General features: G+C 51.2%; 1 protein-coding gene across 4 annotated transcripts in view; it reads left to right on the top strand.

Annotated features, from left to right (window-relative positions):
• The window catches only part of Nsmce1 (NSE1 homolog, SMC5-SMC6 complex component), a 30,159-nt gene extending 17,135 nt beyond the window's left edge, over positions 1 to 13,024 (top strand). For 3 of the 4 annotated variants that reach the window (XM_038342252.1, XM_038342262.1, XM_038342271.1), the window contains exons 3-8: positions 5,993 to 6,114; positions 6,281 to 6,358; positions 7,204 to 7,350; positions 11,368 to 11,484; positions 12,223 to 12,343; positions 12,807 to 13,024. In XM_038342252.1, coding sequence (XP_038198180.1) covers positions 5,993 to 6,114; positions 6,281 to 6,358; positions 7,204 to 7,350; positions 11,368 to 11,484; positions 12,223 to 12,343; positions 12,807 to 12,886 — 665 coding nt within the window. In that variant the 3' untranslated portion in view covers positions 12,887 to 13,024. The remainder of the gene's footprint in view (positions 1 to 5,992; positions 6,115 to 6,280; positions 6,359 to 7,203; positions 7,351 to 11,367; positions 11,485 to 12,222; positions 12,344 to 12,806) is intronic. The other variant, XM_038342280.1, reaches the window with a different exon arrangement.
• Positions 13,025 to 15,159: the final 2,135 nt, after the last annotated feature.

Genomic DNA, 15,159 nt, shown 5'->3' with positions numbered 1-15,159 from the left:
CATGCAGAGACCATGCAGGATGACCATGAGTCTATTGAGGTCAGCTAAAGAGACCCTGTCTGAAAACCAAACAAAAATACCCACATCCATTTGTTATTGTGCTGGTTAGTTTTATGTCAACTTGACACAAGCTGGGGTCATTTGGGAAGAGGGGACATCAATTGAGAAAATGCCCAGACCGACTGACCTATGGACAAGTCTGTGGTGCTTTTTCTCTACTGATTGATGTGGGCAGGCCGAGCTCATTGTCGGGGGTGCCACCCTTGGGCTGGTGGTCCTCGGTGCCATAGGAAAGCAGGCTGAATAAGTCCTGAGGACTGAGTCAGTCAGCAGCACTCCTTCACATCCTCTGCTTCAGTTCTGCTTCCAGGGTCCTGCCCTGAGCTCCTGCCCTGCCTCCCCTCAGCGATAAGACTGTGGTGTGGAACTGTAAGCGGAAATAAACCCTTTCTGCCCCAGGTTGATTTGGTCATGGTATTTTATCATAAGAATAGAACCCGCATAAGGCAGGAAAGTCCATCTCCTTATATCAGCCTGGAGTCAGTCTGCCAGGTGCCATGCAGGCCAGGCTTCTCTTTCTTGACCCGACTCCTGATAATGGAGGAGACAAGTTAGGCAGTCGTGAGCCCAGGGATTTTTCTTTTAAATGTTGTTGCATGGAAGAGCAGCCACAGAAGATGGAGACCAATGCAGGAGGCTTCCATCCATGCTGAACCAGAAGGATGACTTCCGTATGACATCACAGCATATTGTCCTAGGTGGTGGTTCCTGAGGGTTGGCTCAGAAGAAAGACCAGTGCAGGTGAGCTGATGTGCTGGTGCTGAGAAGTGTCAGATGTATTCTGTGCTTCATGAAAGGTGCTCCACCTCTCACCCCGCCCCTCCCAGCATGGCACACTGCTGCACTCGATGCGTGCTGCATGAGGAAAACCTAGAGCCCCTATGCACCCTTTGTGTCCTTCTTGCCAGCTTTTCCTTTGTTCAGTGGTTCTCAACCTGTGGGTCAAGACCCCTTTGAGGATTGAACGATCTTTTTACAGGATCACATATCAGATATCCTCCTTATCAGATAGTTACATTATGATTCATAACAGTAGCAAAATTAGTTATGAAGTAGCAGCGGGATAGTTTTATGGTTGAGATACTGTAGTAGAGGGTCTCAGCGTCAGAAAAGTTGAGAACCACTGCTCCAGCTGAAGAGTCTGAACTCCCAGCTTTGCCCAGCACTCGGATCTGTGGCAGGGCCTTCCTGCTGTCACAGGACAAGTTGCCTCACAATGGTTTAGTCCCCAGGGGCTGATTTTTACTCTTATTTTCTCTACCCAAAATAGCATTTTCTATCTTTGGTGCCTCATTTAAAACAAAAATACTTGTTGGCCAGTGATTAGGGCAGCAGACTTCCTGGCCGCCTGCTGTCAGGGTACGGTGTGCAGTGAACTGTATCCCATAGCCTTAGGAGCAGGGTCTGATTTAGCAGGAAGTACATCAGGAAAGGCAGACTAAACTCAATTATAAAAAAGGGAAAAATAAATCTAAGCCAGGGAAAAGTAGTCTCAGTGGACTAAACTCTCGAGTCAGAGGACTGCCTTGTTTAGTGCGACACCACCCAGTAAAGCTGGGCCCTGGGTTCTAATTGCTTCTCTGTCAGGCATGCCCTAATAGAGAAGCAGCTCAGCCAACCCCGCTTGGGTCTTTGCCTTTGCCTTTCTGCAACCCATCCTAGTGTGGGACCAGACAAAGACTATACCAAAGGAGGGGGGCTGGACTTGGCATGCTGGTGACAGCCACTTACTTTCCAGCGCATCATCTCTGACTTCAGGAGCCCCTCTGGTTACTTCATCTGGGGTGCTATAGTTTTTGTGCTCCACTCCCTTCTTCTGGCAGAGCCCCGTTTTTTGACTCACGTGATATGATGGGGCTGGGGGCTGGCGTAGGAAGGCCTCAGGTTTTCTATACTGAGGGTGTATGGCTTAGTGCCCGGAGCTGAGGATCTGGAGTCTGGCGGGCCAGCTCCATGTCCAAGTTAGGGAAACTCTGAACACGTTGTTTACTCTTGAGGCAGCCAGTGTATAAAGAGGACATTAATATTGCACCTGGCAGGGTGGTTGTAATGCCAAGTGCACCCCACCAGTGTCCGGTGCCCAGCAGGCTGTAAGGTGCAGCACAGCTACATAATCAGCCTAGAAGAAAAGCAGGCCTGCATGACAAGTAAGGAGAGAGATCCTGGTTAGGCCCAGAGCCTGCTCTCCTTGTAGCTCCGCACTCCACACTGATTAGCTTGCGTGGCCCTTGGTGTTTGAAGTATGTGCCAATTTTTCAGGAGGTTGAAGATGCCGAAGAGAGGTCTGGTGTGAGTAATGGTAATCTACACTCTAAATCCTTCACACTAGGATCTCATGACTGGAAATAGTTGCCTTAGAGTCACATGGGGCCACATGCTGTCTCCTGTGACTTTGCAGGCTTGCAGACTGTAGCTTCCTGACCAAGACTTCTTGGAGCAATAGAGGCAGACCAGTGACCATTCAGTGTTCAAAGACTGCAAGGGTGGGAAGCACCACCCTGTCTAGCCCTGGCACCGAGTGACAGCATCCTCAGTTTTAGTAGCATGCGAGAGACCCCAGTACTGGCTAGATTAAAATGGAATGTGCTGGGAGGCTTCTGGGAGGACACGGGGCTGCTTGACATCCGGGGCCAGGCTAGGGACCAGGCACAAAACACGCCAGAGTGGGCTTCCCTGTCCTAGTGGCTGCTGGGCTGGCAGCAGTGCCAGCTGGCCTTTGTCCTAGCACACATCCATTGGCTTTGGGGTCCCCTTCTGGCTGACTTAAGCTCTTGGCTTCTCAGGGACTTCCTGTATCTGCTTTTCTGAATAGAAGTCCCACCCAAGCCATGTGATAGAGAAAGACAGATTGAAGAAGAGAGGAAGCTGTGGTCTTGATTGGCTGAGTTAGCCAGACATTATCAGGTGCAGGTGACTCCTCGGTGGCCAGATGTATTAAGCGGGGACCATGCTGAAGTACTGTTTGAGAACTATGGAGGGCAGAGCTGGGATCTGGCTAGTCTCATCGAGGATGGGCCTGGCCAGGAGGTTGTGGAGAAGAGAGGGTGTGTAGGCCACACCTACACTGCTGAGAGCTCTGTAGGCCAGCTGGAGTAGTTGAGAGGGTCGGAGATAAGTATTGGCCTTTAGAGATGAAAGGGAAGACGAGCTCAGAGAAGCAGGTCTGTGCTGCTGGCCCTGTTGCCACCAAATAGCAAAGCCAGTTTGGAGACAGGGTGTGGGGACCTGTTGAATACAAGGTCATCAGTGGAGGCAGCCACAGGGCTGGCCCCCTGGAGGACTGTGTGAAAAGAGGGTTGGTCTCATCTCGCCCCCAGGGTACTTGGAAAGTACAGTTTGCTAGAGTGCCTTTGATCTGCCCACAGACTACATTTTTCTGAATGACACCTTGAGGTATTTCTTTGGTGGAAAATGTGAATTGTCCCTTTCAGAGGGAGGTGAGACTTGTCCCTTCTGTCACTTTGGGTGAACAGGGCTGATCCTGTTTACAAGGGTTATTGTTATTTACCCAGTGAGAGGTGGTGATGTGGAAGAGACTTACTAGTAGATTTGCTGAGGAGACCTTAAGTCACACAAGTGGAACTAAAGGAGCTCTGCCTCCAAAACACCCCAGAGGTAAGTGGTCTACAACCTGGCCTGTTGGAGATGAGGGAAATTTAGGATGCTAGGGTATAAATGTTTGTTCACCAGGATTAACCAGCCTTTAGGCTCCATTCTCATAACAAAGGACACAACACTGATAGAGAACCAGGCTTTAGGCCTATCCCCCAAAGATGTACTTCTAATAGCAATTCAAGGGCACAGGGTAACAATCATTAATAGTTCTGGTCACCATTAAGTCCCTATGCTTTTAGCAGGAAAAGCACTCACTATTCTGCCAGGTGGGCAAGATAGGTCCGAGCAACAACTACTGGAAAAGAACAACATTGTGTGCTCAAGAGCTGTTTCTGGGAATACTTTTCCTCTGTGTAAATCTCCCATCTTTCCAAGTAGACAGACTTGCGGTCGCCTGTCTCTGTTTAAATTGTCTGAAGTGTGACTTGGGGCTGGAACCTGAAGGAGACTTAAGGATGATAGAGTGTGTGAAATGCATAAGTCCACGGTATATATAAGTTAGTGAAACTTCCTGCTCAAGACCAGTTCTTCCTTCAGCATCAGCCAGAGCCGGAACACTTGTCACTCATGTCTAAGCGTGTGAAGGGATTCCCCCTGGGCAGGCGTGCTGTTCCTAATGCAGTGGCTCTCAAGCACCTGCTCCCTTGCCAGAGTCAGTGTCGTCTTCCAGAGTTGGTGCTTGGGGCCAGAAAGCGTCCTCAGCCTGCAGTGGGCCTGGGCTGTGTGGGGAGCCAGCCATCTCATGCCCAGGGAGGCTCTCATAGTGGGAGACAGACTGTCAGTTCTAAGTCCCGCCTTCCATCTGCATCTCTGTTTTCCACCGGTTAGCTACTATTGAGTTTTCATTTAACTTGCATTTATTGAAAAGAAAGAAAAAGCCAACACGAACATGTGTATGTTACTGTTACAGTGGTGATGTCATTAGCCGCGCAACCTGTCCCTTTGGTGACCTCAGTGAGCCTGGTTCCTTAATGTGGCATGTCCTCTGCTACCAATATGACCTTTTGGTTTTTAAACTATCTTCATTTTCATTACACAAGGTTGGAAATACTTACTTTCTGTAGGAAGCCAAATGGCCACAGCTTATGTCCCTGTGATGACCCCTTTCTGAGTCTCCTTCCTAGTGCTAGCCTAAGTCATCTACACAGAGTAGGAGAGCAACTAAGCCCTTCCCTTGTGCGATTCTGTTGTTTTGTTATGGTTTTAAACATAAATGGTGGCATGTTTTCTGTTTTTTTTTTTTTAATTTTAAATTTTGTTTTGTTCTTTTAGAGATAGGATTTCTCAGTGCAGCCCTGGTTGGCCTGGAACTATGTAGACCAGGGTGGCTTCAGAGACCTGCCCACCTCTGCCTCCTGAGTGCTGGGAATTAAGGTGTGCACCATCACACCAAGCTGACTTTGTTGTTGTTTTTCAAGACAAGATTTCACTGTGTAACAGATATAACTGTACTGGAATTCACTTGTAGACCGGGCTGGCCTCCAGCTCACAGAATCCATCTGCCTCTGCCTCCTGAGTGCTGGGATTAGAGGTGTGTGCTACCCCTGCCCAGCTTGAAATTTTAATAAATGAAAACAGAATACTTGGTTTGAAAGTATCACATTGTGGAAGCGTAATTCCAGCATAGAGCTGGCCATCTCTCTTCTCTGTGTAAGATGTGTCCCCTCCCTTTGCAGCCTCTCCTGTCCTTCCTCATCAGCTAATTGGTGTCTGTTCACCTGAGTTTGTCACAATAGTGGTTCTGGATTTGCACCCTCCTCAGACTCAGGGCTCTTGAGAAGGTCTGCGGCTGTGGCCTCCTGCTGGTGGCATAGCATGAACTCACACCAGCCCTGCCTGTGCTAGCGGTGCTAGGGCCCGAGCAGGGTCAGTGGGAGGAGGTTTGGGCAATGGCTGCAAGGAATATGCCTCAGAACAGGACCTCTTATGCCATGGGTCTGTCTGTGAGCCTCTCTTACCCTGCTGTGGCTCTGTACTTAGGCCTGGGCTGGCCCAGGGCCTGCAGCTGTGGCCTTGGATGGCTTCCTTGAATGAGGGCCACTGGCTGGGGATGAAGACTGGGGACAGAGGACGGAAGGCCACAGTCTCAGTGGTCTGAGATAGTAATCTCTGGGGCCTTTCTGCCTTATTATATCCTCTCTGTCTCAGCTTATCTCTTGAGCACTCCGGGAAGAAAGAAACCACACAGCATTGGCATTAGCCCAAGAGAGCTCAAACATTTCTGGCTGGGCTGCCAGTGAGGTCAAGTGCCAGAGCGATTGAAACAGGCTGTGTGTGCTTTCTGATGAATCCACTCTCCCTCCCCACATATTTCCAGGAAATGCTACTGTAGATAAGCTGGAAGACTTCATCAACAATATCAACAGTGTCTTGGAGTCCTTGTATATTGAGATAAAGAGAGGAGTCACGGAAGACGATGGGAGACCCATCTATGCTCTGGTATGTGTGAGGAAGTGCCCTCTAGTGGCACAAAGGGAAACTGGAGCAGAGCCTCTACAGGTAGCATTCCTGACCCACTCACTCTTCTGAGAGGGAGGAGAAAGAGGCAGTGGCGGTCAACTCTGTGATGGAGACACAGCCTGATTCCTGTGTGGTTTATTTTTAGGTGAATCTTGCTACAACTTCAGTTTCCAAAATGGCCACGGATTTTGCAGAGAACGAGCTGGACCTGTTTAGAAAGGCTGTGAGTACAGCAGTTCTCACTGCTACCTTGGCAGTGCTTCTAATGGGAGAAGAGGAGCTGCAGTCATGGAAGCCACTGTCATGCTCCCCAGCTTCCTGGGTCTCACAGGGAGTAACAGGCCTTAAATCACCCGCCAAACAAATCATGCTTGTTGGAATGCATGGAATGCTGAACCCAAACCTGCACTTTAATGAGGTGCTCACTCAGTGTTGACGTGCTAGGGTCCTGTTCTTCCAAGCTTTGGAGCAGTTTGCTCAGCCCATCTGTTACACATGGCTAAGACAGTGGTTCTGTCCTGGAAGCATATAGCAGTTATTGAGAAGGTAAGAAAGGAGTGCCCTCTTTGGCCCCACCTTGGCTGAGCCCTTCAGGACAGGTAAACTTTCTAGTTTTATGGTTTCATAATGATCCTGGGCTGTCAGCAAAGGTGTAGAGAATAAGGCTGGGGCATACCTGTGCATACATAGACACAGGATACCTGCCCTGCCATAGACAGAAGTCTTAGGGAACATGCCTGGCCTGCCCAAGTCCTTGCAGCCACTTCTCCTAACCCACACTGGCTCTGCTCCTCTGCCTCTGAGTGAGGAGAGGTGCAGCCTTATGGTGCCCAGTCATTTTCCTCTTTCAGGGAGATGGGGCAGGGCAACAGCCCTATTCTGGCATCTCATCAGTTGGACTGGAAATGTCTACTGATGTATATTATAAATTATCTTCCTGAAGGGCTGTCAGTGGTGTGCATGTGTTGGGCCGTTTTAACCCATCACTGCCAGGACTGGCTAGTGGCTTAGGTACTGTGTTTGCTATCACATAGATGTAGATGAATGAGACACCTCTTTCTCTTGCAGTTAGAACTGATCGTTGACTCAGAGACTGGCTTTGCTTCTTCTACAAACATTTTGAACCTCGTTGATCAACTCAAAGGCAAAAAGATGAGGAAGAAAGAGGCGGAGCAGGTGTTGCAGAAGTTCGTGCAGAGCAAGTGGCTGATTGAGGTACCCTGATGGCCTTCCACCTGGGTCACTTGAAGGTGCCCAACAGTTTTTCTTCTGCATTCATATTTATATCCAACTGATCTCAGTTGAACGAGGCCCATCTGTGACGGTTCCTTCTCTGCTGAAGGTCATCTGTGACCTATGAGGAGTGCCTGTGTTCCCTGACACTCACATGGTCTGTTTTGTGCTGCAGCCACAAATGGAAGAGGCTGGAGTCGCTGAAGGGGTCCGCCAAGCCCTGATGCAGACAAAGGCATCGTGTGGTGGTTTGAGTGAGAAAGGCCCCCACTGGCTCATATGTTTCAATGTTTGGTCTCCAGCTAGTGGAACTGTTTGGAAAAGATGAAGAGGTGTGGTCTTGGAGGAGGTGTGTCACTGGGTGGGGGCCCTTTGAGGTTTCAGAAGAGTCCCATCATGCGCAGTGTGTAGTGAGGAGCACTGATGAGGTGAGCAGACTGCGTTTCATCCCGCCCTGCTTCCGGCCGCCGGCTGGCTTTACCCAAAATAATTACACAGAAACTGTATTCATTTAAACACTGCCTGGCCCGTTATATCTACCCTCTTCTTGGCTAATTCTCACATCTTGATTAACCCATTTCTAATAATCTGTGTAGCACCACGTGGTGGTGGTTTACCGGGAAGATTCTAACCCACGTCCATCTTGGGCCAGAGCTTCATGGCGATTGCCTCACTGCCTTCTTCCTCCCAGCATTCTGTTCTGTCTTCCCCGCCTACCTATGTTCTGACCTATCAGGCCAAGCAGTTTTCTTTATTAATTAACCAATGAAAGCAACAGATAGATAGAAGACATTCCTACATCACCAGTGTGCTCTCTGCCTCCTGCTTATGGATCAAGATGTAAGCTGTCAGTGCCTGGCCTGTCTGCCATGGAGGTCATGGTGTCTAACCCTCGGAACTGTAAGCTCCCAATCAGATGCTTTCTTCTATAAGTTCCCTCAGTCACAGCAATGAAAAAGTAACTGAGATAAAGGGCAGGAGGCTGGGAGGATCCTGGCCCTGACCCCTGCCTGGCTCCAATGGCTGGTGCAGAGGACCGCCCTTTCATTCCTGTCCCCGGGGAGAAACAAACCCTGGCATGGACAGGGCAAGTGTGAGTGTGGAGTGCCTTGCAGAGCCATCTGCCACAGGAAGCCTTTAGAGCCCTCATGATGGCGCTGTCAGCGTGACATTGCTGGGGTCCAGTGCTCTTCATCCTTCCATTTAGGACACTGACCCACAGGTGCAAAGAGGTGGGTCTTTGAGAGAAGCAGGCTGTTCAATGAGGCCTCCTGACTGGAGTGAAGCAAATGCCTCAGATTTTCCCCCATAAAAGGCACTGCTGTTCACATAAGCCCAGGCCTGGGCTCAGGTTGGCCCTGTTGATCACAACTCTGTCTCCCACAAGAGCCCTGGCTTACATCTGCTGGCAGTGCTACCTTGTCCCCCACTTCTTCCTTAGGAAGTCTGACCCATAGCCTGAGGCTGCCATTTGTGATCTCAGTGGCCCTTAACCTTCTCTCTGGGAACCTTGCTAGAATTCTAATCCTCGGTATCTGCTGGGAAGAGAGGCAGGAGTGCCCATGGGGAGTGAGAGTCAGGTTGGGGATATTCTGTGTGTCCTATGAAGGTGTGTGTGTGTTGACCACAGCTTGGTGGTTTGCTTATGTTGACACCCTGCAGACACGAAGCCCAGGTAACAAGCCTTGCAAGGTGACTGTAATGGACATCAATGGCTCTTACAGTTTCAGTTTCTTGTCCTCTCTGGGCTGGGGTTGTCAGTGCCGAATGTTCTTGGTGTGCTCTCTTTGAGGCGAACTTTTTGAGAGCAGAGGTTCTGACTTCATTGCCCTGTTGCAGAATGTGCCTCTTTCCTGTAGTGTTCAGTAAATGCTTGCTGAACGGGTGACCAGGCTAGCGGAGATGAAGCTCCGGAGAGATGGTAGAAAAGTTTGCTCGCTGTGGACAGTTCTCTTTGCCCAGCTCTTTCCTGCTGAGAGGAAGGTTCCCACCTCCAGCGTCTTGAGGCCTACCATGGTATCCATGACATCCAGGCCCCGTCCTTCTGTTGCCTTCCTTTCAGAATGGAGATGCCTTCTGCAGGGAAAGCTGAACTGTTACCTGGGCTTGATGAGAGTTCTGAAGAATTGTGTGAGCTACTGTGGAGGGAGTGCTGCAGAAACCAGCGTGCCAGCTGCCCCTGCCTTGGCACCCTTGAGCCCCTCATTCTCCTCAGCTCTGCCATTGGGCACCTCTGAGTTCTTGTTCACCATGTATCTGGTGAAGGAAGGCGTAGGCTCAGGCAGTTGGGGTTGTGGTTGGGAGAGTACCTCCTGGCTCCTCCACTGTCTCTGGCTGTGTTTTCTGATTGGACAACCTAGGCAGGACAGCTGTGAGTTCTGTGGGGGACTCACTGAAGGACTGATGACTGAGTTGCTGGCTGGTCCCTGACGAGCCTTCCTGGGCAGCCGGTTCCTTGATCAGAGGGACTTTATTTAGACTCATCTTTGGCCTTAGAAATGCAGCCTGCATCTGCTAAGAAGGCTTCCCACATATATCGTGCATGGGCACTTTTCCTCCCTGGGGCCCTAGCTTGGCTCTGAGGTGCTATCAGCTGTGTGGTCCACTGGGAGGTTCTGGACTGGAAGGTGGCACCTGACTAGCCACATCTTCCCACATGCCAGGTTGGCTCCCTCTAGTGGGGTCCAGCCTCAAGAGCAGGGAAAGGTGGGTCAGCGAGCTAGCCAAGTAGTGGGCCGCCACTGTGGATCTGGGATCTTTGGGAGATGATAGCCACAGGACTGAGAATAGCCTGAGAGTCAGCCATGCTCCCACCACACCTGAGGCGGCTCAGTCTCCACTGCTCAGGACACTAGTGATCTGTGTACAAAGGCCTTCCTAATTTGCACTCCCTTCCCACTGCCCCTTCTTGCTCCTAGCCCACCTCTACTTGCTCCTTTGGTCACCAGGCCAAATAGATCATAATACATGGATCTCTGAGCTTCCGCCTTGGAAAGGAGCCCAGCTTCCACAAGCACTCGCCCACCCCACCGTGTGGTGGGTTGGGAGGGAACCGAGGTGTGTAACTGTCCCAGACTCAAGTCAGCCCTTGCCTATGAAAGACAACCATAGCAGGGGGACTGTTGGGGCCGTATGCTCAGCCTCCATTGCTGCAGCGCCATCTTATGTGGCCTGTCAGCTTCCCTAAGCCCACCTCACATGCCCAGGACCACCAAAACTCCACACTGGCCCTTCCAGCGTCCCATCAAAGAAGCAGGGATAGCAGTGAATGTGACTGAGTTCACATTGCTCATTGTTGGCTGTGATGAAGCCCCTCCAGCAGCCTTGCCTCTGCCTGATAGGCGGTGGTGTTTGCTCCACAGTTATATAACTACGTGTTCATGTTGCCTGGCCTTCCTGGGGTGTGAACTGTACCCAGACATGGAGACCAGGAGGTCTGGCTTCCTTTGGAGGCTCTGCCACTCACACTGATATGGGGGCTCCTTCCAGCTTCATTTGTAAAATGACAGGACATGAGAATGGCTGTGACGTGGGAGCAGTGGTGGGAAGGGAAGGAGAAGTGGGTACTTGACTGGGGCTGTCTTGGGTCACCCTGTGGAACACTGCCTCTCTTACTTGCCTCAGTTTTCCTTTGCTGAAGCCACTGACTGTGACTCACTTGTGGGGCAGCTGTCATCACATCTGTAAAAGCACAGGTGTGGTCTGAGGTCTGGGGGTGACAGGATCCTCACCTCCGCTGTCTGATCATGATGTCATCAGTCTATAAAGGTGACAGGAAGGTCTGAGGTCTGGGGGTGACAGGATCCTCACCTCCGCTGTCTTTTCCATCTCTACCTTGATTACCATTTCTTGAGGTTTGGGTAAGGGGACACTGCTGACATTGGTTGGCTGGGATCGGTGACATCCTGCAGTGACTAGACCATGTCCTCCTGCACTCTGGACTGTGGGATCAGGGGAGTCAGCACTGAGCCAGCATGTGAGTATGTTTTGTTCCTGCAGAAGGAGGGGGAGTTTACTTTGCATGGCCGGGCCATCTTGGAGATGGACCAGTTCATCCGAGAGACCTACCCGGATGCCGTGAAGATATGCAACATCTGCCACAGCCTCCTCATCCAGGTACTGAAGACACTGGGAGCAGGGTCCTGATGCCCACTGGGCCTCCACTGTTGTGTCCCCAACAGTCGTCGCCTTCTGGACAGGCCATGATCTACTCCCTTGCTGGTGCATCTCTGGTTCTCTCCCTAGCCATTCCACTCTGGCCCAAGGTGCTGCTGGGTGTTGCTGATAACTTTGGTAGAGAGGGTTCCTTAAGTCTTGGTGGCTCTGTGACAAATGTCTCTCTGTACCCACCTACCGTTCTGCTTCTCACTGCAGGCTTTCCCACCATTCAGCCAGGCTGGTTGCCCATATTTGCTTCATTTTATCGTGGGCAAGCAGGTTCCATGCTGAGCTTCTGAGTGTGTATCCACAGGTGTCTGGTCTTTCCATGGTCAGACTCTGGGAGGTGGAGTCTGTGGCTTACCCCATGCTTGTGTTGATCTTAAGTGTGCGATACATGTTGTCATTCAGCCTACTGCTCAGCCTTGCCTATACCTCCTACCTGGGGAACTCTGAACAGCGAGCCTGACTTTAGAGCTACAGGGGCCTGGTGGGGAGTGAGGTTTTCAGTGTCTCCACTTGTTCAAATTTCTGTAGTGCAGGCCCTACAGTAGGGCTTGGGGTTATTACCAGCATTAAGTTGGGTTCTAGAAGTTTAAATTCTCCAGCCTGCTCGCCATTTTCTTGCAGCTTTCTGAAGGTTTGTGAAATTGAGGGATGTCCTTGCTTCATGGTCTTCGGCCTTTCTTGTTTCAGGGTCAGAGCTGCGAGACGTGTGGTATTAGGATGCATTTGCCTTGTGTGGCCAAGTACTTCCAGTCCACCTCTGAACCACGCTGCCCCCACTGCAATGACTACTGGCCCCATGACATACCAGGTACATGACCCCAGAGTGCCCATGGGAGGGGGCGGCCTTGTGATGGGCTGTCTGTGGGACCTCAGTTCTAAGGCTGGGCACCAAGAGCACCCTTGGAGGGAGGACTGAGAAGGACTCTGAACATGAAGGTCAGTACTGGTGACCTGCTGAAGCACAGGTGAAAGCTGCACGCCAGCCTTGTTCTAAAGGGATCCAGATCCACGGGAAACCTCAAAGCTTGTGAGAGTCCCCAAAAAGGCTTGCCTCATAGCCCGTCCAGGAAGAGGGATGGGAAAGCCATTTCCCAGCTCCCTCAGTGAACTTTGCTGCCTGGCTCATGTGCCAAGGGGGAGAAGGGTTAGCAGTGAATTACAGACAGGACAGGTCCTCTGCAGGGGGAGTAGCTGTAGATATCAGCTGTGTTCTTTGTGATCAGTCCATTGATCACGCCGCTTACTGTGTCTCCCTGCTGTTCTATACACAGAAGTCTTCGACCCTGAGAAGGAGAGGGAGGCTGGCATCTCCAGGTCGAGCAGAAAGTCCTTGCGGACCCGTCAGCACTAGCTGTGTCCTGCATGGCTCTGGCTGTTGGTGGACTGATCCATTCAGACCAGGGGCCTGACACATGGCACATGAATGGCCTCCCTTGTTGATATTTGCTCTTAACATATTTTTAGTAAATGTTTCCTGATGGTTGCTGTACTCTGCAATCTCGAGTTTGTGGGGGGCTGGGTTCCCCATGCTGAGGCAAGTGAACTGAATGGCAGCACTGGGTCAAAGCCACTGCCAGTCCTGGGCAGGTGTCTCTGTGTCTGGCTCTGGGTGGTTTTGGTCCATGACCTTGGCTTCAGTGTCCATAGCTACAATAAGACCTTATTCTGGCCCCAGTAGAGTAGCCCCTACAGGCTGGGCTGGACTCATTTGTGCTGTTCACATAGGGCCTTTTGTCCACCAGTTATTTCAGCAAGTAGCCTGAGAGGCCAGACTCTTTGTCCCTGGCAATCTATATGAGGTTGTCCTCAAAGCCCTTGCTGTTTGGCCCCACAACTGCTGTCCAAACCAGAACCTACCCCATCACCAGTTTAGCAGCTGCTCTGGTCCTGGTTCTATTCCCCCTTGGACAGTCACATGCCACACCCTGCTGAGACCTGTTTTGATTAGATTGAATTGAATTAGGACACACAGTGGTGGTTCTCACCTGCTCACCTCAGCCTTCCTTCCTTTCTCAACTCCTCCCCTTTGGTCCCTGGACTCACCACCATAGTACCCAGTGCCCTTCCTTGATCAGCTCTTGCCATACTGTGGTTCTCTGCCTGATTCTATTTCGCCCCAGCATGTCAGAACCCATGCTGGCCCAAATGAGGACTGATGTGGGCACAGGTTCCTTCTGGAGGGGCTAGGCTAATGGTTCCAGTGATGTCACAGGTCACCCCACTTTCTGCCTCTGCCGAACTCTGGCAGAAAAGCAGAGCCCATCTAGAAAGGCCAGGGCTTTTTTTGAGTCCCTAGTCCCAGGATGTCCTGCACCCTCAGAGCCTTCAAGGTATAGCTCAGGAGCAATCCCTGTAGCTCTGCCCTAGGACTGCCCAGGGCTCGGAGCCTCTCCAGTCCCTGTGTTGGGATGTCCAACTGCCTCCCTGTCCTGTGTTGCAGTGTTACAGTGCAGGCCATCCCTGAGGGTGACCAAGGAGCTCTGGAGATAGCAGCTCTCCTGCCACCTGTCTCCCTGTCTCCAGCATTTTCCCATGTTACCAGCCAGTCATAGAGGCATCTCAAAGGGATCAATACTCTCCACCCCAAACCCTCTCTGTCCCAGACCCTAGTTTGATGTCTTTTACAATCTGTTCTGCCCTCTCTGCCACTGCCCTCTGGTCCCACTGGTGCCATGGGTGGGAATCACTGACTGGACCAGGCCCCTCTTGCTTCTCCCAGCTCCCAGCCTTCCCACTTCCAGGTCTCGGTCTACACTGTGACATCAAAGACCAAATGGCTTCACCCTGCGCTCATCCTGGATACTGTTCCAGTTGCGCTGTCCCTTCCTTTCCCTTTCCTGGGCCTGGCCGTTCCTCTTGGGGCCTGTCCTAGTCCACTTCTGTTGCTCTGGTAAATACCATAGCCAGAAGGGCCTGGGGAGGAGAGACTTTTCTCCTTACAGCTTTCTAGTCCATCACGAAGGGCAAGAACTCACGATAGGAGAGAAATGGAGGCAGGAACTGAAGCAGAGGCCCTCGACAGGTGCTGTTTACTGGCTTGTTCTCTCCCTGTGCCTGTGCCTGTGCCTTACTCAGTCTGCAGAGGCAGGTGGAGCAGAGCGAGTTCCAGGACAAGCACCAAAGCCACAGAGAAACCCTGTCTCGAAAAACCAAGACAAACAAACAAACAAAAAGAAAGAAAGAAAAAAAAAAAGAACATGCCCTACAGACTTGTCTTAAAAGTCCTCTTCCTAGATGACTAGCTCGTGTCAAGTTGATAACAAAAAAAACCCAACCAACAAACCAACCGGCCAAACAAACAAAACCCCAACCAGGACAGGGCTGCTAGTGCTGTGTTTCCAAGACAGCTTGAGAGTCCATTCTCGCCAGTGAGCAGAAGGCAGCAGCCTTGGGACCTGCCCATAGGCAGAGCCATTATATCTTCCCTGTCCCGCATCTGGTGATCGCCATCTATCTGCTGCTCAGCAATGGCCCAGGATAGTATTGAGCTTGCTGGTTGTTATAGGGGTACAGGCTGGGCCACTGCAGGAAGTTGAAGCCACACAGCTGACCCACATTTAGTAAAGTGTCAGTGCTTGAGCCCCCCTCACCCTGGGATGAGTGGCTCATCATTAGGAGACATCA

This window comes from Arvicola amphibius, chromosome 1 (assembly GCF_903992535.2).
Source record: "Arvicola amphibius chromosome 1, mArvAmp1.2, whole genome shotgun sequence".
Classification (NCBI taxonomy): Eukaryota; Metazoa; Chordata; class Mammalia; order Rodentia; family Cricetidae; genus Arvicola; species Arvicola amphibius.
The sequence above is the reverse complement of the archived record's forward strand: the minus strand, read 5'-3'. Positions and strand labels throughout refer to the sequence as shown.